Raw genomic sequence first — 27,005 nt, forward strand, 5'->3', positions numbered from 1 at the left:
AGGATTTTGTGATATGGTACTGTTGGTTTAAATGAGATACAAAACTTTAAAAGCCCTCAGCAAAGGCAAGTACCTCTCCACAGGTCTTTAAGTGGTCCTGGATCAGAGCTTAGTTTCTGGCCTAGAGCTTGCCTGTCCCCATTCTAATTCGCTCACATACATCCATATAGAATCAGTTTTCATATTTGGTGGATATAACCATGTGACTGGCTGGCTGGCTTGCTTGCTTTCTTCCTTCCTTTCCTCCCTGTTCTTTCTTTTCTTTTCTCTTTCATCTCTGCACTAGGGTAGGCAGTAGTTTGGATCTTTCAGCTAGAGTGTGAAGTGCAGTAGGGAGTGTTAGAAGTTAAGGTTGGGAAGAAAGTGCATTCCACAGGTAATCCTGGGTACCCAATTAACTTCTTCACCTGCCCACATCATGTTTTTTGTGTTCTGCAGACCCAGTTTATGGAAGAACTGTGTGATTTGGGCCTGCATATCTGAGACTTTATGGTAACCAGAATTGTATTCCTTCTGTGGGGCTTTTTCTTGGGGTGGGGTGGGCAGTGACCAAGATTGGAAACATATTATTTCTCTTGGATAAATACTTGCATTCTGTCCCCATTAAAACTGAAATCCATCAGCACCATGAACCTTCTGCTTGTTCTTCTACAGAACAATAAAGGTGCTTCCACAAGTTGGTGGGCTTGTAGTCATACCTTGGTTTTCCTTTGTTTTTTTTCTTCGGTTTTTTTTTTTTTTTACTTGTTCATTCTGCGCCGCTTTAAGCATTTAATTTGTAGTATTTTTATATTATAATTCAAATAACATACTTAAGGATATGAATGATTGATTAAGTTTCAAAATTAAGGCTTTTCAGCAAAAGTCATTCATATTCATATCGTGATTTTTACCTTTCAAAGAAAGTAATGAATTTCTTGCTGCTATTATCATAATCATCTTATATTGTAAATAGAGCCACTATATCTAATGCAGAGATGCAGAAACAGAATAGGTTTAGAGAGGTGATTAATTTAACAAATATTTATTGTGTCCCTACTATTAGCCAGCTGCTGTGCTAGTTGAAAGGGCTGAGGGTAAATGACACAGTCTTGAGGTTGAACCAACTGAAGTATTTGCTTCCCACTGTCACAAGCTAGGTTTCCTTTGAAATCGAGGGACAGCTAGATTTTCACCAGGCAGGATGCCTTTTGAAGGACACAGAAAGAAGAAGCCATCAGCCTGGGCTGCTGGGTTCCAGATGAAGTGCACCAACCCTGGCAGTCAATGGGAGGTTAAGTTATTGGATCCAGAGGGTCCTCACATCCTGCCTCGAATGGTAATGCTTCCTTCAGCCCAAAATTAGATCATTGACTCAGGTTGATCAAGATAAAAACATGACATAGAGGGAGTGCCTGGGTGCCTCAGTTAATTGTCAGCTCAGGCCTGGATCTCAGGATCCTGGGATAGAGTCCTGCATGGAGCTTCCTGCTTAGTGGGGCGTCTGCTTTTTCCTCTCAATCTCAGTCTCTCTCTCTCTCTGGCAAATAAATAAATAAAATCTTTTAAAAAATGCACATGGAGAAGGATTTGGGGCAGATTTCTCTAGAGAGATTAGATTTTTGTTTCTCATGGGGTATTATAATACTTAAGACTAATAAGATGACAACGAGGATAGGAGTTTGCGTGATAAGCCCTCACCCAAAAGAGTAGCAGGTTCAGAGCCTTGAGAGAACTTTGAGTCAACTGGGAGTTTTCAGAGACTCCACAGAAACACTACATTTGCATGCAACAGGATGTTTAGTTTAAATCTCATCCCACTAGAGACATTTACTAAGTTGATCTTTAGCAGCATAATGAGGCACTCTGCATTATGTCTATGAGCCAGACCACCTGGCTTTGAGTCCAGGCTCTGCACTTAACCAGCTGGGTGACTTTGGGCAGGTCACTTAACCTCTGTGCACCTCATTTGTAAAATGGGAATGAAAATAACAGCACCGACTTCATGGGGTTATGGTGAAGATCAGATGAGTTACTCTGTGTGTTGAAGTCTCAAAATAGGGCCTAACACACCATAAACTCATTAATGATTACATTTTTGGCCAATTCAGAGGGTCTACTTGGGAATTGCACAAAAAGTAATCAAAGATTATTTTAGTTGCCTGCCTTTCTCTCCTCTATGAATGTCAATCATGAAGGAAAAGAGAAGGTGGCTTTTTCTATTTTGCAATTAATTTAGAACTCTGGGGAGCTTTTTCGGGTTACTTTTCAAAGTCTTTAGAATTCATTTGGGATGAACTGCCATCCTAGCACAAAGGAAAGATTTCCACTCTCTTCACAATCAAGAGGAACTAAGTTTCAAACCTAGCATTAGGACCTCAGTCATGTTATTTAATTTCTCTGAGGGTCCATTTCCCAATCTGCACAAAGGGTAAGAAACACTGACTTACCATGGTTATAGTGAGGCTTAGATTTTATAAGCTATAGACACATGATATGAGGCTTAAAAAATAATAGATTACAACTGCTGTTTTCTCTTTTTCTACTTCCTCATCATCTTTGATAGGCTAGAACACAGAAGCCTCTTTCCTCTGGCCTTACGTTGCCTATGTAACAAGCTGTGTCTGCCTCACTGAGGTAGACCTGACGTCTTGCCACACAGGAGACTGTAATGTATGGTGAGAACGTCCTCCATGAGGACGTGAAATGTACGTAAAAACTGCTATACTTTAAGCAGTCAGAAGAAAAATCTGTTGTTTAGTTCCTAAATTTTCTTTTGCTAAGGATGACCAGCTTCTGTGAGATGGGAAAGAAATCTTGTCCCAATAACCTTATGACACAGATATTGCAAATCATGCTTTTCGTTCCAAGGGCATTGTATGTATATTTGTAAATGGTCTTAGAAAAGCATTTCTATGGTTAGCATTGATTCTGCAAATCAACTTGCTTTTACAGTTGGGGAAAATATGAAGCCTAGTTTAAGACATACATGAACAAATTCTAGCTAAGGCTTTTAATTTCTAGATTCTAGCAATGTACTTTGCCATTATTCCTGTAACTTTGAGCAGTTTCTTCTGATCTCAGCTTAAACATTTTTACTCCAGCAGATCCTTGAATGCCACCTAAAATCGCACTCATCATCTACTTACCCCACTCTCCTGTCTTAACCCACAGGAACCTCTACACCTCCCCATGTCTCTCTTCCTTTTCTCTTTTCCCTACACACACACAGACACACACACACATACATGCAACCTGTGTTGTGCAAAACAGTAGCCATTAGTCACAGGGCTATTGAGTAACTAAAATGTGGCTAATTGCAAGTGAGATGTGATTTAAGTATAAAATACACACCAGACTTGGAAGAGTTGGTACAAAAACTTTTAAACCATTCTATGAATAATTCTGTATGTTGATTGCAGAAATATGTTTATATTTGTATATTATAAATATTCTAAATATATTTCACTTAAATAAAATATATTAAAATTGACTTTATCTGTTTCTTTTTACTTTTTATGTGGCTACTAGAAAATTTTAAATTATATATATATGGCTTACATTATATATCCATTGGGCCACCACCGTCCCATGAGAAGTCCAGTGCAGTGAAAGCAAGAGGGGCCAGGGTTATCACAAAGCCTGATTTGGGGTGTCTTTAACACTCTGCTGCTTTATGCATGTGATCTGGAACAAGTCACTTAATGTCCCTGAGCTTCAGTTTCTTTACCTCTTTCAACTCATAGAAACGATGGTTAGCTTATCTAGTGTCATTTGCTCAAAAATGAATATGATGATACTTCCCAAATTCTTGAGAGAAGCAAATGAGAATTTTTTAAAAGACATTCTTGCAACCTGGGAAGTGCAAATGTGCACTGCTATTAGTGTGAGTTAATTTGTCCCATTAATGATTATAGTAATGATACTAGTTAAGGATAGCTCTGTTCTCCTTAGGAAGATAAGGCAGTAGAGTGGAGAAAGTTTAGTTCAAGAGGAAAAGATCAAAGATATAAATATGCCTCTCCTATGAGGGTTCCTCAACCTCTGCACTATTAACATTTTGGGCTGGATCAGTCTTTTTTTTTTAAATTAACATATTATTTATTTCAGGTATATAGGTCTGTGATTCATCAGTTTTACACAATTCACACCACTCACCATAGTACATACCCTCCCAAATGTCCATCATCTAGCCACCCCATCCCTCCCACACCTTGGGCTGGGTCAGTCTTTGTTGTGGGGGTTGTCTTTTGCATTGTAGGAGGTTTAGTCACATTCCAGGCCTCTCCTCACTAGGTACCAGTTGCACTCTTCCCCCATTGTGACAACCAAAAATAATATCTCCAGGAATTCAAAGGTATAAGCCAGAGGGCAGAATTGTCCCCCATTGAGAGCCATTGGCCTAGGCTTCTCCCTTCAGAGGAGAAGGTCTGGGTAATCTAGAACTGGATCATTATCAAAAGATGAATAGGATTATATGTTTATAAAAAACTTTTTAAAAAATAAAAATGAAAGAGGAAGGCAAAAAAAAAAAAAAAAAAAGGAAGGCCTTAAAGGTTGAGAAGCTCTGTTTTCATATGGTGAGGGGCTAGAAGGTTAGACATCTTTGTGCTGTTACCATGTGACAGCACCTTACTTGGCCACCTTCATAATTTATTCATTTGTCCATCCACCTAGTCATCAGATTATACTGTTGAGCACCTGCTATTGTCAAGGCACTGTGCTAGAGCCTATACTGGGAAATGAATGTGAAAGACAGGAAGACCCTGTCACCCAGCTCCAGGCAGCTTACAGAGGAGTCCTTCTGTGGGAGATAAGCACACCATGTCCGCAGCAGTGTAGACAGACTGCTGTATGCTGGTACTGTCTCCTGTCCCCTATACTACCTTCTGGATATTTTCTCTTTACAAAATTAGAGTTTTATTTTATGTTGAAGGAGCAAATGCTTAAGACTTTATTCTAAGTGCATACAAAATTATTCTCAGATTCTTTTTTCTTTCTTTCTTTCTTTCTTTTTTTTTTTTTTTAAGAGCACAAGCAGAAGGTAGGGGGTAGAGGGAAAGGGACAGAATCTTAAGCAGCCTCTGTGCTGAGTGCAGAGAGCAACCAGTGACCCTGAGATCACGACCTCAGGTGAAATAAAGAGTTGGATGCTCAACTGACTGAGCCACCCAGGTGCTCCAAGAGTATTCTCAGATTTATCCTTTTGCAAATGCGAACTGGTTAAACCCATGGCCAAATGGCATTAAGAAAGTCTGTGACCTTTAACCCTTCACAGAATCCACCAAAGTTCTCCCCCTCATTCCTGGCTTTGAAACCCAGAAAGATCTTTCTGACCTAGGAAGAATTAAGATTATCCCACTCCCAACAGCCTTGTCCTGCGGCCTGATTTTATCTGAATTTTATCTCTTAAATCTGTTTGGGTGGTGGTCTTAGATTGCATGGTATCTTGAAGCACTAAGAGAAATGTTTAAGAAATAAACTCAAAATATTTATTGCCCTTAGAAGCAGTATTGTTTTGTTCATAAGTGCTTTTTTGTGGTGAAGGATTTGATTTTATGCACTTCTGTATAGACAGTGTTAGTATAGTGTGGGTGTGAAGGATATTGATCAAGAGGAGCCATTAAACATGGAGAATCTTTAGCATGGTTTCAAAGAATTTCTGCAGGAGTCTGCCTTCATTTCCTATCTCTACACAGTCTTTTATCAGAAAACAAGAATCTTTTTTTTTTTTTAAAGATTTTATTTATTTATTTGACAGAGAGAAATCACAAGTAGTCGGAGAGGCAGGCAGAGAGAGAGAGAGGGAAGCAGGCTCCCCGCTGAGCAGAGAGCCCGATGCGGGACTCGATCCCAGGACCCTGAGATCATGACCTGAGCCGAAGGCAGCGGCTTAACCCACTGAGCCACCCAGGCGCCCCAAGAATCTTTTTTTGACTAGCAGAGTGCTAGAGAGCATCTTTCATTGCCTTTTATTATCTCTTTATGTGCTGGATTCTGTGGCAGGCTCTTGAGATAGAGCAGGGAAGACAATAGACAAACCCCCTGCTTCAAGGTCAATCAAAAAAGTAGGCAAATATAATTTTAAGTACTGATGAATATGATGAAGAAAATAACAAGGGGTTGTGATGGAGGGTGTCAGGAAATTTAATGGTCGTGAGAGACTTCCTTAGGAGCTGTCATCTTATGGGAGACTTAAAGGACAAGGTACCACACAGGTGAACAACGAAGGAAGAACCATCTTCTACAGAGGGAATAAAAATTATTTCTGAGGCCCAAAGACAATTAGGACCAATCTGGTGGTGGTTATCCTAGAGTCATAGAACATTCTCAAACATAGCCAAAATGCATATACAAACTTCTTTCTTTGATCTTTGCTTTTCTTTCCTCCCAGGTGGCAATGATTTCACTTTCCTTGTGTTCTTGCTTCTGGCTTAAGTTCAGAATTCATGAATTGACTGGCTATTCATCCACTTTGTCCCAGATGAACACTCTGATCTTCCATGGTCTCTATAAGCTATCTTTCTGCTGGAAAATTATTTCATTTCATTTTCTCTTTCTCTGTACTTAAGGATTACCAGCAACAATCATGCCAGGGAAGTGGATAGGTCAAAATTGGGAGAGGTCAAATTTTTTGTTTCAAGTTTAAATTATGAAGCTGACTGGAGTAGAAGTTTAAATATTCATGGGGTTTCTATTCTTCTTGAAAACAAAAAAATGTAATTTCGCACTGTGCCAGTGGTTAGTCTTCCTTTCTCTTATTTTGTAATTCTGTATGGAAGAAACTACAGAAAGTGGAATTGAGCCACTCACTTTCTGTTTCTGGCCCTCGAAACACTAGTTTACTCTTGTGGTCTTGAAAATGGAGTTTAAGGTTTACTGACATAGCTCTGTCTTCTTTTTGCATATGTGGAATTTAAGAAATAAAACAGATGAATTTGGGGGAGGGGCAGAAAAGAGACAAACCAGAGAACAAACTGAAGGTTGCTGGAGGGGAGGAGAGTGGGGCTTGGGTTAGATGGTTGATGGAGAATAAGGATGAGCGCCAAGTGTTGTATATAAGTGATAAATCACTGAATTCTACACCTAAAACTAATATTACACTGTATGTTAAATAACTGGAGTTTAGATAAAGACTTGGAAAAGAAAAAAGAAAAAAATTTTAGGGACATCTCAGTCGATTAAGCCTCTGCCTCTGGCTTGGGACCTGATCCCAAGGTCCTGGGATGGCTTGCTCAGTGGGGAGCCTGCTTCTCCCTCTGCCTGCTCTGCCTGTTGATCCCCCTGCTTATGCTCTTTCTCTCTCCCTCTCTGACAAAGGAATAAATAAATAAATCTTTTTAAAAAATAAATTTTAAATGCATACGAAATGTGCATCTTAACTGATTTTTAGTAAGTTGGCTCTTTGATTTTGGTAAGATTAAGCCTCAGTCTTTGCCATCACTCTGACCTGGCCTCCTTTTGGGATGCTGCTCTCATCCAGCACTGGTCCCCGTGCTGCTGCTGTGACCATCACTGACCCCTATGGAGATCTGTCCAGTGCAGAACAGGGACAAGGTTTGATTTCTTAGGCTTTACTCATTATTGTTTTTCATGTCTCCTTTCCTTGCTTTACTTCCTCCTACCTTATTTACATTCTCTTTTTGTTCATCTATTCACTGAAGAAACATTTACTTGAGTAACTAGGAGTCAAGGGAGAACCATCCAAGTTTAGAGAGAACATACAATACATCATATCTGATGCAAGCAGCAGATAGAAGTCATAAACTTGATGTCCACGGGGTATAGTCAGCGTGCAGATGTGTTTTGTCTATCAAAATATTTAAGGTTTTGTGGGGGGGTTTTTATGTAGTTGATAGCAGTTGAAAATTGGGCTGTTGCCCTTAAAACCTGGATGCTAGAATTGGGGGTCTCGCCCTGCATCTTTGAATGGTTACTTCAGCTCTAGGAAAGTTTAAGGAAAGAACTAGGCATGGGGCTGAGGTTGCAGGCATAGCAACCTCAGTACCTGAAGGTCTCAATTGCTGAGGTACCTGATTTAGTTTCTATGGTGACAGCTACTTAGAATCCTAAGAAGGTTTTAATCTGAAGAGTTACATAGTTTTGCACTTGGAGTCTGGTTGAGGATTCCTTTGAAGGGATCTATCCAAAGGTAGAGAGATCTTTAGGAGGCTGTTACAAGTCAGAGGGGAGGTACTAAGAAACTGAACAAAGATACTGCACCGAAGTTTCAAGAGGAGCAGACAAATTGGGGAGCTATTGAGGAGTGGTGAAGTGCTTAATGAGGTTGCGTAAAGGCGGGGGGGAGGAATCTCCTGTTGGAGTGATCTCTGACTCTTTTGGGGAGTGCCAGTGGGGCTGCTGCTTACAAGGTGGGTAGGACTTTGCTAGTCTGTGACTTGCCTGAAGGTCTGTACAGCTCATTTGCATTTATGCATTTTTACTGGGTTGAAAGGCCTATACCAGGGTCAGTGTTTGTAAGCAACAAAATCCAAATGTGGCTGCTTTGGGTACAATAGGTAGGATGCTCGACCCAGCAATCGCACTACTGGGTATTTACCGTAAAGATACAAATGTAGTGATCCGAAGGGGCACGTGCACCCAAATGTGTATAGCAGCAATGTCCACAATAGCCAAACTATGGGAAGAACCTAGATGTCCATCAACAGATGAATCAATAAAGGAGATGTGGTATACATATTCAATGGAATATTATGCAGCCATCAAAAGAAATGAAAGCTTGCCATTTGCAATGATGTGGATGGAACTAGAAGGTATTATGCTGAGTGAAATAAGTCAGAGAAAGACAAAATTATCATATGATCTCTCTTATATGAGGAATTCGAGAGGCAGGGTGGGAGGCTTGGTGGGTAGGGAAGGAAAATATGAAACAAGATAGGTTCAGGAGGGAGACAAACCATAAGAGACTCTTAATCTCACAAAACAATCTGAGGGTTGCTGGAGAAAGGAGGGGTAGGGAGACGAAGGCTGGGTTATGGACATTGGGGAGGATATGTGCTATGGTGAGTGCTGTGAAATGTTTAAGCCTGACAATTCACAGACCTGTACCCCTGGGGCTAATAATACAATGTATGTTAATAAAAATAATTATTATTAAAAAATATGTTAGCCATAAAAAAACACAAAACAATAGGTAGGATGGCCAGGAAGTTGGGAGAACTAGATTAAGGCTAACTTGCCAGAAGCAGATCCTAGAACTGTTCTGGTGAGAGCATTTCTGGGGCTGCTCCAAGATAGTGCTGATGCTATTTTGGGTTCTAGATGTGCTACCAGCCCTACTGCCCCTGTTGGGGGAGAAAATATCATGGGTTATCTCTGGATTCTGGTCTGGAGCAGCTGTTGCACATTTGTCACATTTCCATGTCACAGCAGCAAAGGCAAATGCAAGCAGTCAGTCATCTGGTATTGGCAGCTTCTGTTGTAAGAGCTGGGCTCTGCTTCCTACCAAGACTCTAAATTGCGGGGAAATTCCTCAGACATAGGAAAGGGCTTCAGAGGCTAGAAAACCAGTGAAATAATTGTCTATTATAGGGTTTATAATTTTTTAGTATAGCCAAGGAGGATGAGGGACCCCAAATAGTGGGGATGACTTCTCTGTTTAAAGAGAATATTGAGAGCAAAGAAGTGTGATATTGCGAAGTAAGACTAGTAAAGGTATTGGGAAACTGGAGGTTACTTGGTTTGGCTGCAAATTGGAGAGAAATGGGGGAAATCCTTAAGGGGTAAGTTGGAGCCATCATGTGGAAGCCAAATTGAAATTTTCAGTTGAATTTCAGTTTTGGCTTTCATTTTCTTTGGAAAGGGTTTGCTACTAAACATTATCTAGAAAATGACCCAGTGAGAATATGACCTTACAAAATTAATTTGATGGGACAGAGAAGCTAGTTCAGTGGATACTGCTCTAGCCCATGTATGAGCTCATGCTCTGACTGTGGGAAAGCAGCCAGGACTGTGCTAGGACTTTGTAACTCACGGATCAGAGAGAGGCACGAGGGAGTATGGAGGAGAGTGCTATGGTGGGAATGGGGTCCAGATTTTCATTTTAGGGGACTGGGAGAAGGTGACATCATCAGGAGACTTGAGGAATTGATAATGGGAATGGAAAGATAATGTTATGTTTTAGATAGCAGTGCAGGGAGTAGAAACCTGGCTGGAGTTGGCCTCTAAAGGATGGATTTAGTAATCATAAAACCATGGCTCTAGAGCAGCGGGGCACAGAGGTGATCTAATCTCATGTCCTTGCTTTATTTTATTTAAAAAATAATATGAAGTGTATTAGTTTATTTTGGTAGAGAAAACAGTAGAAGTACAAAAAAGAAAAGCAAAACTGGGCCATAATCTTTTCCCTAAATAACCCCTCTTGACTTAAAAAGGAAAAAAGTAAATTGAAGTAAAGCTTGCAAACAATTAGAACATCAAAACCATATAGAAAAGTTCAAAGATAAAGACAGAAATGGCCCTTATTGGACCCTCCCCAACAGCCCCCAGTGTTCCCCTTATGGAGGTAATATGATAATGAAGACATTGACTGCATACACAACTTTACCTTTCCTCTATTTTTATCATGACATTTCCAAGATATATTAAATAAAAATATATGAAAATATCTTCTGATTCCATACAAATTTTTGGATTATATGCTCCAGCTCTTTGAAGAATACCGGTAGACGTTTGGTCGGAATGGCATTAAAAGTATAGATTGCTCTAGGCAGTATAGACATTTTAACAATGTTTATTCTTCCAGTCCAGGAGCATGGAATGGTCTTCCATCTTTTTGTGTCTTCTTCAATTTCTTTCATGGATGTTCTGTAGTTCCTTGAAGACAGATCCTTCACGTCTTTGGTTAGGTTTATTCCCAAGTATCTTATGGTTCTTGGTGCTATAGTAAATGGAATCGATTCTCTAATTTCCCTTTCTGTATTTTCATTGTTAGTGTATAAGAAAGCCACTGATTTATGTACGTTGACTTTGTATCCTGCCACGTTGCTGAATTGCTGTATGAGTTCTAGTAGTTTGGGGGTGGAGTCTTTTGGGTTTTCCATATAAAGAATCATGTCATCTGCGAAGAGAGAGAGTTTGACTTCTTCATTGCCAATTTGGATACCTTTTATTTCTCTTTGTTTTGATTGCTGTTGCTAGGACTTCTAATACTATGTTGAACAAGAGTGGTGAGAGTGGGCATCCTTGTCGTGTTCCTGATCTCAATGGGAAGGCTGCAAGCTTTTTCCCATTGAGGATGATATTTGCTGTGGGTTTTTCATAGATAGATTTTATGAAGTTCAGGAATGTTCCCTCTATCCCTATACTTTGAAGCATTTTAATCAGGAACGGATGCTGGATTTTGTCAAATGCTTTTTTCTGCATCAATTGAGAGGACCATGTGGTTCTTCTCTCCTCTCATATTAATTTGTTCTATCACATTGATTGATTTGCGAATGTTGAACCATCCTTGTAGCCCAGGGATGAACCCCACGTGGTCATGGTGGATAATCTTTTTAATGTACTGTTGGATCCTGTTTGCTAGGATCTTGTTGAGAATCTTAGCATCCATATTCACCAGTGATATTGGTCTGAAATTCTCCTTTTTGGTAGGGTCTTTGCCTGGTTTGGGGATCAGGGTAATGCTGTTTTTGAAACAGTTTCGGGAGAATAGGTGTTATTTCTTCTTTGAAAGTTTGGTAGAATTCCCCAGGGAATCCGTCAGGTCCTGGGCTCTTGTTTTTTAGGAGGTCTTGATCACTGCTTCAATCTTGTTACTAGATATCGGTCTATTCAGGTTGTCAATTTCTTCCTGGTTCAGTTTTGGGAATTTATAGTTTTCCAGGAATGCATCCATTTCATCTAGGTTGCTTAGCTTATTGGCATGTAACTGTTGATAATAACTTCTGATGATTGTTTCTACTTCCTTGGTGTTAGTTGTGATCTCTCCCTTTTCATTCATAATTTTAGGAATTTGGGCTTTCTCTCTTTTCTTTTGGATTAGTGTGGCCAATGGTTTATCGATTTTATTGATTCTTTCAAAAAACCAGCTTCTAGTTTATTGATACGTTCTACTGTATCTCTGGTTTCTGCCTCCTTGATCTCAGCTCTAATCTTGATGATTTCCCTTCCTATGTGTGGAGTTGGTTTGATTTGTTGTTGATTCTCCAGTTCATTAAGGTGTATAGACAGCTTCTGTGTTCTGGGTTTTTCAATTTTTTTGAGAGAGGCTTGGATGGCTATGTATTTCCCCCTTAGGACTGCCTTTGCTGTATCCCATAGGTTTTGGACTGAAGTGTCTTCATTCTCATTGGTTTCCATGAATTGTTTCAGTTCTTCTTTGATCTCCTGGTTTATTCAAGCATTCTTAAGCAAGGTGGTCTTTCGCTTCCAGGTGTTTGAGTTCCTTCTGAACTTTTCCTTGTGATTGAGCTCCAGTCTCAAAGCATTGTGATCTGAGAATATGCAGGGAATAATCTCGGTCTTTTGGTATCAGTTGAGTCGTGATTTGTGACCCAGTATGTGGTCTATTCTTGAGAAGGTTCCATGTGCACTTGAGAAGAATGAGTATTCTGTTGTTTTAGGGTGGAATGTTCTGTATATATCTATGAGGTCCATCTGGTCCAATGCTCTTGTTTCTTTATTGATTTTCTGCTTCAATGATTTGTCTATTTCTGAGAGAGGCGTGTTAAAGATCTCCTACTATTAATGTAATCATATCAATATAACTCTTTATCTTGATTAACAGTTTTCTTATGTAATTGGCTGCTCCCATGTTGGGGGCATAGATATTTACAATTGTTAGATCATCTTGGTGGATAGTCCCTTTAAAAATAAAACTGGGGGCATCACGCTACCTGATTTCAAGCTTTACTACAAAGGTGTGCTCACCAAGACAGCATGGTACTGGCATAAAAAGAGACACATAGACCAGTGGAACAGAGTAGAGAGCCCAGATATGTACCCTCAACTCTATGGGCAAATAATCTTCGACAAAACAGGAAAAAATGTACAGTGGAAAAAAGACAGTCTCTTCAATAAATGGTGCTGGGAAAACTGGACAGCTATATGTAGAAGAATGAAACTCAACCATTCTCTTACACCGTACACAAAGATAAACTCAAAATGGATAAAAGACCTCAGCGTGAGATAGGAATCCATTAGAATCCTAGAGGAGAACATAGGCATTAACCTCTTCAATATCAGCCACCGCAACTTCTTTCAAGATATGTCTCCCAAGGCAAAGGAAACAAAAGTGAAAATAAACTTTTGGGACTTCATCAAAATCAAAAGCTTCTGCACAGCAAAGGAAACAGTCAAGAAAACAAAGAGGCCACCCACGGAATGGGAGAAGATATTTGCAAATGACAGTACAGACAAAAGGTTGATATCCAGGATCTATAAAGAACTCCTCAAACTCAACACACACAAAACAGACAATCATATCAAAAAATGGGCAGAAGATATGAACGGACACTTCAGTGAAGACATACAAATGGCTATCAGACACATGAAAAGATGTTCATCATCACTAGCCATGAGGGAGATTCAAATTAAAACCACATTGAGGGGACGCCTGGGTGGCTCAGTTGGTTGGACGACTGCCTTCGGCTCAGGTCATGATCCTGGAGTCCCGGGATCGAGTCCCGCATCGGACTCCCAGCTCCATGGGGAGTCTGCTTCTCTCTCTGACCTTCTCCTCGTTCATGCTCTCTCTCACTGTCTCTCTCTCAAGTAAATAAAAAATAAAAATCTTAAAAAAAAAAAAAAAAACCACATTGAGGTATCACCTTACACCAGTTAGAATGGCCAAAATTAGCAATACAGGAAACAACATGTGTTGGAGGGGATGTGGAGAAAGGGGAACCCTCTTACACTATTGGTGGGGATGCAAGTTGGTGCAGCCTTTTTGGAGAACAGTGTGGAGATTCCTCAAGAAATTAAAAATAGAACTTCCCTATGACCCTGCCATTGCACTACTGGGTATTTACCCCAAAGATACAGATGTCGTGAAAAGAAGGTCCATCTGTACCCCAATGTTTATAGCAGCAATGACCACGGTCGCCAAACTGTGGAGAGAACTAAGATGCCCTTCAGCGGACGACTGGATAAGGAAGATGTGGTCCATATACACTATGGAGTATTATGCCTCCATCAGAAAGGATGAATACCCAACTTTTGTACCAACATGGACGGGACCGGAAGAGATTACGCTGAGTGAAATAAGTCAAGCAGAGAGAGTCAATTATCATATGGTCTCACTTATTTGTGGAGCATAACAAATAGCTTGGAGGAAAAGGGGTGTTAGAGAGGAGAAGGGAGTTGGGGGAAATTGGAATGGGAGGTGAACCATGACAGACTATGGACTCTGAAAAACAATCTGAGAGGTTTGAAGTGGGAGGGGGGTAGGAGGTTGGGTTACTAGGTGGTAGGTATAATAGAGGGCACAGATTGCATGGAGTACTGGGTGTAGTACAAAAATAATGAATACTGTTATGCTGAAAATAAATAAAAAATAAATTTAAAAAAATGTTACTTAAAGAAATCATAAAAAAAAATCTTTCTAATGGCCCCACATGTCTTAATCATCTTAGTGGTACTTTATCTAGAGCCCTGAAGGCCTTCTATGGTTGCCTGTGGCTGCTGAATGCAGCCTGGTCCACAGCCTGGTCCTGTTCTTCTCTGCTGTGTCTCTGCCTCCCTCATGCTCTCTTCTGGTAGAGATTAGCTGCCTTTCTCTGCACTGGTGGTTTCCATTGCTCCCCTGCCTGTTCCTCCCTCTCTCCTGACCCACTACTCTTGAACTGCATGTCCCCTAAGTGTTCCTTCCTCCTGAAAATCCTTGGGGATCCCAGAGTGGACAGGTCACCTCCTCCTTCCCTAGGCAAGAAGCTCCACAAGGGAAGTAGTATGCCTCTGGCAGGGCCCTATCTCTCCCCATCACACCTGTATCCTGAGTGTCCAGCATGAAGTCCACATGTGAGAATCAGTAAACCATTCATCTACTATTGTACATTCTGTGGATTTGGGACAAATATACATGCTCATGTTATGGTTCATTATAACTGTCAGTTTTATGAATCTAAAGCTATTTGTGGTCAATGTTATAAAGGAAAAAGTTATTCTTACTAAAAATGGCAAGGAAGCCTTTATTTGAGGCTAGTGCAATAGGTAGAGATACTATTGCAAGTGAGAGAATTCGACTCAATACAGTAGGAGAAAGTGGGGACTTATAGCCAACAGGCAAGGTGAGGCAAAGATGGAATAGTATTGAAAAGAATTTGATTAAATATCAAGGCTAGAGGAAGATGAGCTTGATTGGATATCAAGATTGGGAGGATTCTTGATAAACTGGCTTAGCAGGATTCTTTGCTAAAATTGGCAGGTCCCATTTGCTAAAATTGGCAGGGTGAGGCCTAGTCAAGAAGAAGGCTCAAAGGAGCCTGACTAAAGTTTGGTTAAGGAAGAAGTTGCTGTTACTGTCAGCTAAGAGAGCTATGTGATGACTATGCCCTTTAGTATATATAATGTCGCCTCCTAATAAAGACAGGAGAGACCCTGGAGAATGGGAGATTACCCATGAAAAAGCATAGTCTATGCAGCCAAGAGCTGCCAGAGAATATTAGTTTGATCCATCTCCAAGATGGCCTTGTATTGTTTTTTAATTTTAAAACAGGAACAATACAGTATTTATTCCACCCTTCCTCACAGAAGGATCTCAAAGACTGATTCTGTTTCAAGGAAGACCTGTCAAATGTTTTTGCTCCTTGGCAGTGGATGCTGGTGTTTTCCTCTGAGATACTGTTCCACATGTTCCTAGTTACAGAGCTAAACCAGCTTGCCTCGGTGCTATGACTTCAGTTATGGGATATAACTGACTTCTCAGTCACATGGGGCACTCCAAAGTAATTTTGCCTCCCTGAGTATTCCGTGAGTCAGGGTGATCACACACATCCATGACCTGGCTCACTTCTGGGCCTTGCCTGTTTTCCAAGAGGACAGTTGACCCTTGAACAACACAGGTTTGAACTACGCAGCAGGTCCGCTTACTCAAGGACTTTTTTACAATACCCTAAATATATTTCCTTTTCCTTGTTATTTTCTTAACAACATTTACTTTCCTTTAGCTTACATTATTGTAAGAATATAGTATGTAATACATATAATATGCAAAATGTGCATTAATAGGCTGTTTATTGCTAAGACTCCCAGTCAACAGTAGGTGATTAGTAGTTAAGTTTTTGGGAAGTCAGAAGTTATTCATGGATTCTCAGCTTATGTGGGGAGTTGATGTCCCACCCCTCATTGTTCAAGGGTCAACTGTAATTATTAACAGAGTCTCTTTTCCTTCTCACAAGTGTCCCCTTTTGGTCACTATATTCTGTTGTTCCACGGCTTGGCAACCTTCCCAACCCAGCACAGAAGCTAGCCCTAGACCTAGTATTACTGAGCTCCATCAGACTGCCTGGACAGTGCCACAGTGCATTCCCCCATGGTGACTTGCACAGATGCCATTAATTTTTAGCACAGAAGCTGTTTGTCAGGAAGATGCTCTAAGAAATCTGCACACATGAAAAATGTTACAACATGCTGCTTTCAGCTTTCTTGGTGGAAGTGAATAAAAAATAGGGAGTGTGAAGCAGACGAAGCTGAGTGGGGATGTGGGATGGTAGTGCTGACAGGTGAGTGTCACCAGGGCACCGGAGGTCTGCAGTGGCAGTATGCTCTATGCACTTGGAAATCATGTCAGGTGATATAACTTCCAAAGCAGTGTCTGTATTTGAATTTAAGACCTGTCATACAAATTAGTGGCAGGACAAGAATTAGCTTTGTATTTTGCAAAGGGGGGGGGCATTGCTTGTGAAAAACCCAGCGCCTTGTTCTTGTCTCAGATCTAACTAAATCATTCTATTGGGAGCTGGGGCTAGGGCTTGTTCAGAAATCTGATTTTTTTTTTAAGATTTTATTTATTTATTTGACAGAGAGAGAGAGAGAGAGATTACAAGTAGGCAGAACAGCAGGAGAGAGAGAGAGGGAGGCAGGCTCCTTGCTGAGCAGAGAGCCCAATGTGGGACTCGATTCCAGGACCCTGAGACCATGACCTGGGCTGAAGGCAGAGGTTTAACCCACTGAGCCACCCAGGTGCCCCAAAAATCTGAATTTTTTTTTAAAGACTTTATTTATTTATTTGACAGACAGAGATTACAAGTAGGCAGAGAGGCAGGCAGAGAGAGGGGAGGGGAAGTAGGCTCCATACTGAGCAGAGAGCCCGATGTGGGGCTTGATTCCAGGACCTTGGGATCATGACCTGAGCTGAAGGCACAGGCTTTAACCCACTGAGCCACCTGGGCTCCCCAGAAATCTGAATTTTTAACAGCTTCTGGTGATTCTGACGGAATTTCTTGAGAACCACTGTCTCAGGAAAAGTAGACATTTTGAAGTAAATTGTATGTTCTTATTAACTCGTGCATTTGGGCAGTTAATTCATTCATTTAGTAATTCTTTATTGAATAATAATCATGAGCAAAGCCCTGGGTCAGGAGCTAGGTATACAGCAGCAAGTGACAGGATGTGTTTGTTGTCCAAACAGCTTTCCATTGTAGCAGAGGAGACAGAGCTTCACCTAGCAATACCCCTGTGACAGATCTCTACAAGGGGAGTACTGAGGACTGTGGGTGCTGAAGCCAGGGTCTATCTCAGAGCCTGGTCTCAGGACAGGCCTCTTCAGGGTGTGAGTCAGATCTAGGACCTGAAGGTTGAGAGGAGAGTAGGAACATAGCTACTGGACATGGGAACAGCATGCATAAAGGCCTCAGCAAAGGGAGGTTTGCTGGAGTTGTGGGTTAAGTGGTGGATGCTGATGTGAGAAAAGGTGGAGTCAAAGGGGAAGGGTAGGCAGGAGATGTGGAGGGCTGGAGGGCTGGAGGCCCTTGGGTCTGGGACTTGACTCTCAGAATGCCAAGGAGCACTGAAGGGCTTACATGTACATCTTTTGGGGGAATTCTGGTCCTCAAAGTCCCATGAGCTCATGGGCACCAATGTGCAACCATTCACATGCTATTTAAGCAGGCTTCCTAGTGGCCATGGGCAGGCCAAAACCCTGGAGACAAGGACACTGGGTCCTGTTAGCTATCTGGGAAGGTGCTGAGAAGTGAGTATGGCAGGCAGCAGGCCTGGGATGTCCTCCCACTGCTCTGTTGAGGGCCCAACCTCTGTGTACAAAACACTGTCAGTTTCAGGTCTATTACACTAACATCTGATCTGTGTCTTTTGTAGATCCTGCCTGGCCTATACATTGGCAACTTCAAAGGTGAGTTGTCTTTTCTTATTACTGTGGTAAAACATGCATAATATAAAATGTGTCATTTATGCCATTTTTAAGTGTACACTTCAGGTAGCATTAAGTACATTCACATTGCTGTGCAACCATCCATCTCCAGAACTCTTGTCATTCCAAACTGAAACTCTGTGCCCATTAAACACTATTCCCTTTCCCCCAGTCCCTAGAAACACCATTCCATTTTCTGTTTCTGTGGATTTGACTGCTTAGGTACTTCACATGAATGGTCTTGCATTGGCTGATTTCACTGATCATAAAGTTGTTTCATATGGTAGTGTGTGTCAGAATGTTTTTCCTCTTTAAGGATATATATATATATATCCCCCCCCCCCTTCATCTGCTGATGGACATTTTGCACTACTTCCACCAAGGGTGGAATCAAGCATGATTTGAGTCAAGGTATTGACTCAGTTTATGCAAAGTCTAATCTGGACATAGCCACCACTTTTGTCCATGCCTCTTGCTGGGCCCTTATACTTGTGCCTAACCTCTCAACTAATGGAGGTGTGTATACTTAACAGGATGTGATAGACTTAGGAAACTTGTAAGGCTGCAAGGCTGGTCACAGCCAACCATCCTCATAAGCATCTGAAGTTCCTCCCTCCTAGAACAAGAAAGAGCACACTCTGTCTGTTTGCAGGTAGCTCCTTAAAATTGAGTTCAGGTTCAAACTGACTAAAAACAGTCTCTTTTTTCCCAATATATTTTAAATTACTTTAATGTCATAGTAAATTAACCATTTAGATAATTACTAAAATATGCATAAAGGAGCATCTTTCATAGTCAGATGACTGTATCTACAAATCATTCAACTTTGAGATCCCACCACTGTATATCTATTTTCCTATGGCTCTGTGTCAGGTTTTCTTCCCCCAAACAATTCTGAACTGGTAAAAAAAAAAAAAAAATACTATAGCATGCTGTTTACTTTTCAGAACCCTCAATAAAGGGACACCTTTGTAAAGTAAATTGTGCTAAAATAGAGTATGAGAAACTAATAAGACATACATAGGAACAACCCAGAAAATTTCAAGTTCTATACCCATTGATTAACAAAAATGCCCCTGGACAATGTTTATTTCCTCCTCCTCTCTTCCCCTAACTGCCTTTTGCTCCTAGTTCTGTTAATTGGCCTCAGAGAGAATTGAGCATAGGGAGCTGACAGCTGCTAATTGCTGCTAGAACATTTTAAAAATAGTACTAGAGTTCCTAAATTAGTAAGCTTTAGAGTTCTGAAAAAGCAACAAGTGCTTTGTGGTAGGTAGGCAGTAGCTCTGGACTCCATTAAGGAGCAACTATCTTTTGGGGTTTTGTAGGGAGTTATTAACTGCTTTAAGGAAGACAGGAGAATGTCTTTATGTTTGAGAACAGAGTTTATGATAAATTCTTAGAAATATAATTGCTACATGAGAGTGATTACAAATAAAAAATTTTAATGTATGCCACCCAAATTCAGTACTTCTACCAACAGTTTATGAGAGTTTTATCCTTATTCATAATAGGTTACTTTCTTTTTTTTAAAATTTTTTCGATTTATTTATTTTCAGAAAAACAGTATTCATTATTTTTCACCACACCCAGTGCTCCATGCAATCCATGCCCTCTATAATACCCAACACCTGGTACCCCAACTTCCCAAACCCCCGCCACTTCAAACCCCTCAGATTGTTTTTCAGAGTCCATAGTCTCTCATGGTTCACCTCCCATTCCAATTTACCCCAACTCCCTTCTCCTCTCTAACACCCCTTGTCCTCCATGATATTTGTTATGCTCCACAAATAAGTGAAACCATATGATAATTGACTCTCTCTGCTTGACTTATTTCACTCAGCATAATCTCTTCCGGTCCTGTCCATGTTGCTACAAAAGTTGGGTATTCATCCTTTCTGATGGAGGCATAATACTCCATAGTGTATATGGACCACATCTTCCTTATCCAGTCATCCGTTGAAGGGCATCTTGGTTCTTTCCATAGTTTGGCGACCGTGGTCATTGCTGCTATAAACATTGGGGTACAGATGGACCTTCTTTTCACGACATCTGTATCTTTGGGGTAAATACCCAGGAGTGCAGTGGCAGGGTCATAGGGAAGTTCTATTTTTAATTTCTTGAGGAATCTCCACACTGTTCTCCAAAAAGGCTGCACCAACTTGCATTCCCACCAACAGTGTAAGAGGGTTCCCCTTTCTCCACATCCTCTCCAACACATGTTGTTTCCTGTTTTGTTAATTTTGGCCATTCTAACTGGAGTAAGGTGATATCTCAATGTGGTTTTAATTTGAATCTCCCTGAAGGCTACTTTCTTCTAGAAAGTCATGTGCACAATTTTAAGGCACATTTTAAATCTCTTTGTACTAAAATCTATACCTATCTAAAAATAAAAAATAAAAATAAGTAAAATCTATATCTGTCTTCATTGGGGAGGGTATGTGCTATGGTGAGAGAAAAATAAGTTTAAAAAATCGATAGCTATTTTGAAAGTATTCAATGACATGGAAATCCTTCATAGTTTCTGGATTCTTGCTGTGGGTTTTACCTGTTCGAGGGGGCTACACTATCCCATACCTCTTCTTGTTCAGATGCTTAATTTTTTTTTGGTTTTGTTTTTTGGGTTTTTTTTTATCATCTTCAGTTATTATGACATATCTGGCCATGTTTTATTCACTCATCAATTTACCAAACATTTATTGACCACTAACCAGGTGGAAGGCTTATTTAAAGCAAAGGAATAATAGTGTAGTGAATTGACAAGAAGCTGGAAAGAAGCATTGCTCTCCATACAGTTGCCTGTGAATTAACCCATTCATTCCGGAAAGTTGTTGCAATGTGCTGGGAGTATGATGTGGATATTCATTTTGGTTTTCTGTGGTTCAGAGTCAGAAAGAGCAGAACAGAACAGGGGAGCAGGTCTTACTGTGAAGAGAAGCTATGAGGCAGAATCTTGGAATCTGGTTATCTGGTTATCCACCACTGTCCATGAGCCATATGTTACCCTCAGACAGGGTAACAGCCTGGACATGAGAGGGGCTGTGGTGAGGATAAACCAGACAGTGTAGCCAGTGCACACAGTTCAGTGTCTAGCACATGACTGGTCAACCAGTGTCTGGCTCTCCTCACCCTCTCACCCTCTCTGACTGTGAACTAGAAACCACACACCTTCTTTAGGCTGTTGTGGAAGAGAGCTAGATTCTTGCAGTGCCCATGCCATACTGGGTATGCAGTAGGTGCTGATCATCATTAGCTAGCAAGTATGGAAGACTGAGGTGAAAGGATCATGACTGCTCCTGGAAAGTGAATCTAGCTGTCATATGTGCTTTAACACGATGTCTCATTTAATAATTTTCTTTTTCAATTACAAACAATATGTGCCTATTGCAACACAATAACCAGTACAAAAATGTATAAAGAAAAATTAATGGATTTTTTTTAACTTTCCGAGAGATCTTCATTTTTGTATGATGTGGACTGGCACTGCTACCAAGGCCTTGATTCTAGTGGATATGGTCTCAATCCAATCCAATCTCCAGTTCTGTCTCCTTCCTTCCCTCCCCCACCTCTCTCTCTCCTTCTCCTCTTTTGCCTCTCTTCTCTCCCTCCCTGCCTTCCTTCCTTCCAGTGGGGATCCTTTACATGTCACTATGCAACTTCCTTTTTTTTTTTTTTTTTTTTTTAACTTGCAATGAATCACAAAGCACTTTCCAACACCAGGTCCTGGTGATTCTTCCACCTAGAGAAAAACTCAAACCAGCTCAGGTTCTGGAGTCTAGTCTTTGATGAGTCTCTCAGTTGAGGTGCCTTAACTTGCAGCTGGCTCTGCCCAGAAGCCAGAAGGGAAGGTGGGAGTGGAAGCTTGAAGAGCAGCTCCATCCCAGACCAAGAGGGATCAGTTATCTGCTGCTTCATAACTTGGCAGATCCCAAAATGGATGTGAGCTGATGGAAGAAGCCCTCATTGAAGATGTCCACAAATTCTAGAAATGTGAGAAACAAATCTCACACCATGTGTGTGTACTGGTTATATACATAGAGACATGTTTGAGGTCTCAGAGCTTTTGTTCTGTCTGCCAGTGACAATGGTCATGGTTCCCTGTGGTGGTTCCCCAGTTGTTAAGGCTGACCTGGTGAACTACTGAACACTGATCTCTGGTAGTCTGCATGGTGAATGGTGAACATTAGGTGGTGGAACAAGAGCTAGAATTCAGATGTCTTTGTAGTAAGCACATATTTGGAAACATGCAGAGGTGATGGGGATTGAAGCCCATACTGCAGCCTTGAGACTTAATCTGGTCCCAATGATAATAATATTAATGATGACAATGATAACATTTACTATACATGAGCCAAGCACTATTGTAAGTGTTTTATTTCATTTAGTATTTCCAGTATTAGCCCTTTAAGATGGTGCTAAGGGCTAATATTAGCCCTTTAAGATGGTACTCTTACCATTTTCTCACATTAAAGGTAAGAGTGAGGCATAGAAAAATTTGTCCAAGGTTGGCACCAATCAATATCAGAGCCCATATTTGGTACAGAAGGAAACATGTAGGAGCTGCCCATTTTGGCCCCTATCCCAGGTTGGAAATATACCCACCTAAAGGTTGAACACACTAACAGCTAATTTACAATTCTAGAAGCTATAGTTATGTACAATAATTGGTAACTCTAGGATTCATTAATTTCACAGTGGGATCAAGCATAATTGAAAAACAGATCAGAATCATTTACCTACCACTGAGCAGATTCTCAATTTGAGAAGCAAAAGTTGTTTGAGAAAAGACTCAGAACATGGCTTGGGGTTCAGGGTCAGAACAGAGAGAATTAGGTCCTTTTAAAATAGAGACCTTCCTTCTCCTCTTTCCTCCCTCTCTCATCCTGCATGATCATGCTTTTGAGTTCACAAATCAGTGTAACAGGTGCTGTGATATTGGAAAGGCATTACCAAAGAAGTTCTTTCCTTCCAAATATCTGTTTTTTCAGAGTGCTTATATTGATGGCACTATTTTCTAGTGTTTCTTCAAATACATTTCTGTTAATTTTTTTTAGAGACAATTCTGCTTGACTTTGTTGGACTAGCGTATTTGCCATGGCCACTCTGGCATTTCACACATCTTAGCACTGGTTACCCCTGTATATCTTCTGCATCAGAATAAGATCTAGAGCACTAATTCCCCTTCCTAAGGAAGCATGTGGCCGCCACTTTGCCTTTTGAAGACAGTATCTTCCAGGAATCCACTTGCTCCCTTAGCAAGGTCCTATCAGTGATGGATGGGGTCTTGCACGGAGGGAACATGTCACAGCAAAGGAGAAAGTTCAGGTAGGTGTTTCTATTTCATTGCTCCCACTGTATAAAAATAACATTTGCTTCGTTTAAAGGGCACGTGAGGCCTTAGGAGAGTAGACAGAGGCAGGCAGCAAGAGAGGGCAGGAGTCCAGGGGCCAGAGGAAATGTTGGTAGAAAGAGAAAAGAGTACAGTTAGCTGTTTTACCGATGAAGGAGTTGAATATTTAGTGTAATTCAGTTGAGTTTTATAGTGTTTTTTTTTTAATTTTTCTTTTCCTGGTTATGAAAGGAATGTAGGCTCATCAGTTAAAATAAAATGAAAATTTTAAAAATCCAAATGTGATAGAAATATGTTAAATAGAGTGAAAACTTCCCCAAACTGACATCCCAATATAACCATGGCCAGTGTATATTCTTCTAGATTTTTTCCATGTGAATTCTAATTTATAATCTTCCTGTTGGTTTGTTAATAGTGTTACATTAGTAATATTGCATTGGTAATTGCAAGAGGCTGTGAGTTGTTTTTTGACTTAGAAGTGGCATCAAAATGCCATGGTGGGGAAGGGGTACCATTGGCACCCAGTCATAGTTCATGCCCTGAAGGCCCTCCAGAGCTCCATGTGTACAGTACACATAGTCTTCTGGGGTTCTTTTTTTAAATGTGGGTTCTGATCATATAGATATGTAGGGGGTCTGGGAGTCTGCATTTCCAGTAGGCTCCTGGGTAATGCCATGATACTGCTTGGCAGACCCTGGTTTGAGCAGCAAAGGACTAAGTTCCACCCCTTTGATTTTGTGCATGAAGAGAGCTGGTGTGAAACCTCCAGGCTTGTTCACATGCATGTAAGTAAGCTGATAACCCCATGTCTTACATCTGCATTCACAGCTTATTACCTTAGTGCTGGTGGTTATAGGCAGTCATCCAGAACTGTCAACAATTTGTAGTCCTAAAGAATAAGAAGTCCAATGGAATCATCCTAAAATGTTGATGAAGTGCTTTATATATCCTCAAGTAGTTAGATATCATGCTTATGGGAAAAGGTAATCCCAGAGTGGCGTATCAGTACACACAGCACTGTGATAAAATAGAAAGGACCATAGAGCAAAAGGAACATTAATCCAAGAGTTGCTTCTGTTTTCTTTGGAACCCTACAATCTGTTGTCTCATATATGATCTCATTCCATATTCAAAAATGTATACTTTTATTACCAAACCACTTTTTTTGTTTTAATCTGTGTTATAAAAGGATATTTATGAGGTGCTGAAAATGTTTTAAAGTTCGAGTGCAATGATGGTTAAACAACTCTGAATATACTAAAAAAAGTTGAATCATACACTTTAAAAGGCTGAATTTATGGTATGTAAATTATCTCAAAGCTGTTTATAAAAAAGGAAAAAGTATATTTAAAACAGATCTATTTTTTAAATTTTATTTATTTATTTGACAAAGAGAGAGAGATCACAGGTAGGCAGAGAGGCAGGCAGAGAGAAAGGGGGAAGCAGGCTCCCGGTCGAGCAGAGAACCTGATGGGGGGCTCAATCCCAGGACCCCGGGATCACGACCCAAGCCAAAGTCAGAGGCTTAACCCAGTAAGCCACCCAGGTGCCCCCCAGATCTTTTTATTTTTTAAAATTTTATTTATTTGTTTGTGAGAGAAGGAGCATAAGCAGGGGAAGTGGCAGAGCAGAGGGAGAAGAGTCTCCCCGCTGAGCAAGGAGTCCAATGCTGGACTCAATCTCAGGACCCTGGGATCATGACTGAGCAGAAGGCAGACACTTAACCGACTGAGTCACCCAGGAGTCCCTATTTATTTATTTATTTATTTATAGATTTTATTTATTTATTTGAGAGAGATCACAAGTAGGCATAGAGGCAGGCAGAGAGAGAGAGGAGGAAGCAGGCTCCCTGCCAAATAGAGAACCCGATGTGGGGCTTGATCCCAGGACTGTGGGATAATGACGTGAGCCAAAGGCAGAGGCTTAACCGACTGAGCCACCCAGCGCCCCAGGAGTCCTTCTTTAAACAGCTCTTTAAAATTCAAATCTTGGGCAGGGTCAGAATCCAGAAGATTCTGCCCTGGAGTGTCAGGAGACTGCTTTGGAGCCCTTGACTTGCTGCTCTTCCTTGAACCATTTGCTGCTATGGCTCGTCTGTGCTCCGCTGTGAACACTGAAAGCTCCAGCTTGATCTTGCTTCTCCACGTGGCTAAAACATACATACTGATGGGAATTGGGAAAACTGCCTTTCGGTGAGAATGTGGAAGCTGGCTGCCAGTGGGATCCTAAATGATCCTGTTCTGTTCAAACTTGCTGATGCCAAAACTTGTGGTAGTTGTGGGGCAGAGGGGTTGGGTGGTGTTTGGAACTGAGTCCTATATGTGTCATGTCGATGGCTGCTAAGCACATCCCAATTTAAAGCTTGGGATGGTTGGAACTTTGAAGAAAGTATTAAAACCAACATTTTAATATTACTTTTAAAGACTTTTTTTTCTGAATTTAAAGTGGTACATGTTTATTGCAGAACATTAAGGAAAGTTTTTCAGTCTCTAGATGATCATCAAAGCTTCTCAAAACTATTGATTCCTCTTAGGGTCATGAGATCTAGCCAAGGATCATCTGGCTCTGTGCTCAGCAGAGAGTCTGCTTATCTTTCTCTCCCCCTTCCTAAGTAAATAAATAAACAAATAAACAATATTTAAAAAAAAAAACAACAACTGCAGATTCCTCAACCTTGCCATAGATCTTGAACTAAGTTGGGGCTTCAACTTAGTTCACAGGCATGTTAAACTTTCAGAACCTCTTGTGTTACATATATATACATATATATGTATGTATATATATATATTTAAAAATTTCTAAAGCTCTTGTAATTCCATCTTTTTAAGATTATCACTATTGGAGCTAATTCCCTATAGCAGTTTTTCCTCTGTATGTATGTGTGTGTCTTTATTATGTTTTTACAAATTGAGTTCATACTGTATTTATAGTTTGATTTATGCTTTTACACCTTGCTTAACATTATATTTTAAGCATTTTCCCATGTCATTAATATTCTCTAGAAACATGATAAATAAATATTTCACTCAGTCCATTTTACCCTGTATCATTTAAAAAAGTTTGTCCCAGATTAGGACAAGGGCATGCAGGGAGCCTTTTCTTGCTGGATTCCTGTTTTGTAGATTAACAGAAGGGTTTCAAGTTGAGGATACTTATTCAGTCTTTCTCATGCAGCATTAGGTAGGAGCACTAGAAGGGAATGTAAATATAGTTTTATATGCAGATAATTAAATAGCTAACTGATAACTTATTCTGTTTGGGATTTCCAGAAAATGTTCCATTTTTATTTTTACCTTGAAGTGAATCATATATTTCATAAACCACAGTCTAATCTGCGTTTAAGCCCAT

General features: G+C 40.5%; 1 protein-coding gene across 11 annotated transcripts in view; it reads left to right on the top strand.

The window, feature by feature from the left end:
* DUSP22 (dual specificity phosphatase 22) overlaps positions 1–27,005 on the top strand; it is a 76,274-nt gene that overhangs the window by 1,196 nt on the left and 48,073 nt on the right. For 9 of the 11 annotated variants that reach the window (XR_014312201.1, XR_014312202.1, XM_082732158.1 and 6 more), the window contains exon 2: positions 18,256–18,289. Coding sequence is in view for 7 of the 11 variants with exons in the window: in XM_082732158.1 (XP_082588284.1) it covers positions 18,256–18,289 (34 nt within the window). In the remaining 4 variants the exon portion in view is untranslated. Of the gene's footprint in view, positions 1–438; positions 493–18,255; positions 18,290–27,005 lie in introns of all 11 variants that reach the window. The other 2 variants (XM_082732161.1, XM_082732157.1) reach the window with 1 other exon arrangement.

The sequence above is a fragment of the Mustela nivalis genome (genome assembly GCF_964662115.1).
Source record: "Mustela nivalis genome assembly, chromosome: 5".
In the NCBI taxonomy this organism is placed as follows: Eukaryota; Metazoa; Chordata; class Mammalia; order Carnivora; family Mustelidae; genus Mustela; species Mustela nivalis.